Source organism: Ruditapes philippinarum, unplaced genomic scaffold (assembly GCF_026571515.1).
Source record: "Ruditapes philippinarum isolate M1 unplaced genomic scaffold, ASM2657151v2 ctg21140_1_1_1_1, whole genome shotgun sequence".
NCBI lineage: Eukaryota > Metazoa > Mollusca > Bivalvia > Venerida > Veneridae > Ruditapes > Ruditapes philippinarum.
Window position 1 is genome coordinate 10,781 of NW_026867285.1, and position 2,404 is coordinate 13,184.

At 35.5% G+C, this 2,404-nt stretch overlaps 1 protein-coding gene across 1 annotated transcript; it reads left to right on the forward strand.

The window, feature by feature from the left end:
• Positions 1–1,184: 1,184 nt before the first annotated feature.
• On the forward strand, positions 1,185–1,993 carry LOC132735516 (uncharacterized; the record flags this gene model as incomplete). The annotated part of the gene is given in 1 exon segment (XM_060722472.1): positions 1,185–1,993. A coding segment is annotated over 1 exon segment (800 nt), but the record flags the coding sequence as incomplete, so codon positions are not given.
• Positions 1,994–2,404: the final 411 nt, after the last annotated feature.

Sequence of the window (2,404 nt, forward strand, 5' to 3'; positions counted from 1 at the left end):
GCACGCCTCTGGAGGGATTTTGAGAAGAATCCGTGAAGGTCAACTCCGCCCGTTTTTGTAAACTAAGGGAGGCTATTCGTACTACGACCGTCGTATTTAATCAACACAGTTACCCTTCCTTGAGTGTTTTTGCTTGACAAGTGAAAACTTGGCATTTTTTTAAACAGCATACTAAAATAAATTTGTTATTAACAGAATATTTTTTTTTAATTTATAGAATAGGAAGAAAATTATTGCAGACCTAGAGTGCAACATTCATCACAACATAGAGATTTGTCATATATATATTCATCATTACAATCTGATAGAGACCAGCCATTGAGATAATTGATTTTTTTTGTACAGTAAAACCAAGAACACATACACACAGAGTAAAACTTTTACAGATGATCTGAATACAGTGCAACTTTGAGTAACAGACATCTTGAGAGATTCCACATATTTTTTTTATTTATATAAATAAAGATTTATATTTCTTTTAGATCAGCAGATACAGTAAGACCAGTTTCATAGACCATACTACAATACAGTGCAACCTCAACAATAGATACCTTGTAGATTTGTTATATTTTGAATATTTCCTTATTTCTTATTTGTCCTTAGCATACAACTACTACAGATAACATAATGAGTGAGGACAAATCTCCCACTATAATATATGACTCAGATACAGATGAACCTTTCCAAGATGACCATATGCAACCTCAATCAACCCTCATTAGAAAATCTAGAACGCTTCTCACTCCTAGGGAAGAAGATAGTTTAAATGAAGAAATTTTAGCAACTCCAAGTGGAGAAGTTACATTTAGACTGCCAAGACAACAGATTAACCCTGATAAAAGAACCTATATAGAACCACCTGTGTCTTTGGCAGTATCAGACCATAATTACAGTAAGGAAAATGTCGAAACTGTACGTGATAGGTACAGATATTCGGGGAATGAAGAAATTATTAGGTGTGGGGCTGAGGGCGCCTTAATGAAGGACCCTGTTTTAAATGAAAGCCTTGGCCAAGGTAATAATGATAATAGAGCCCAGATTGCATCAAATTCCTACTCAATAAATCATTTGGTCCTTGAAAGGTCCCGACCACATTTTAGTTACAGTCAAGCAAGTCTTGAGGGCAGGGGTGGTCGCATGAGTTTTACACACGTCCGGACGTGCACGTTTTTGCGAACCACGGGCAGGTGGCAATGACACCTAGGATACGACAGGCTTCAAGCATAAACCCTGGGGATAATGGACAGGAATATTTTACTGATGGTCCAGTTCATAGATCAAGAGATACTACAGATGTGTCCATGACACATAGAAATAGAATTAATGATTATAATTTTAACAACCCTAGGTTTTATTTAGACAACAGACAAGCATATCCTGAGACAGATAACAGATATAATTCTCAAGTTTCTATGGCGCCTAGAAATTTGAATGTAGGACATTATAGTAATGCCCAACCTTTGATACGTCCAATGGTACCAGCTACATATGATGGTACCACTTCATTTGAAAATTATTTGAGACAGTTTGAACTAGTGGCCAGAATGAATAGATGGTCCAACATTGACAAAGCCATGAATTTATTAATTAATTTAAGAGGAAAGGCTCTAGGTTCTTTAAGTGATATTTCGTTAGATGAACAAAATGACTATGATCGTGTAAAAGAAATCTTACGAGAAAAATTTGAACCCAACAACCAAAGTAGTCTCTACAAAGCACAGTTGCGAAGCAGAAGACAGAAGAAGAATGAGACAATCCAAGATCTTGCATCTAGCATTAAAGAATTAACCAGAAAATCATTCCCAGGAGCTACACAATTAACTGTAGAACAAGAAGCTATCACATACTTCTTGCAAGCTTTAGAAGATAGTGAATTGAGATTTTATGTACAACAATCTAGACCAGACACTCTACAGAAAGCTGTATTGATGACATTAGAAAGTCAGTTATTTCTACAAGAAAGAAGAAAAAGTATGAGTTTCAGTCGTAGTATAACCAAGTGCTATTTTTAAGGTTTTTGCTATTTTCCAAGAAAGGTAACTCTGTCGGCCTTATTTGATTTTAATCTTTACTTTGTGTGATTATGTCCCCTTGACCACATTTGCTATTTGCTCAACCATAACGTTTCCCTCCTAAAGTTAGGGTCACTTGAGGTCATTCTTTGTGTTAAAGAAGTTGTTGGTCATTGTGACATGTAGATGTGATGTAGATGTGATGTAGATGTGATGTAACTTTATTGTAACAGTGATGTAACTGTGATTGATGCGATATGATGTTTATGTTGTACGATCTATGATATATGATGTTTGACGTGGAGAAGTACTTTGTAACCTGTTAACTATAACTAGTGTCCACTACAAATTAAATTGAAGAACCAGTATTACCCTCAGTTTTGTTCTTTTAT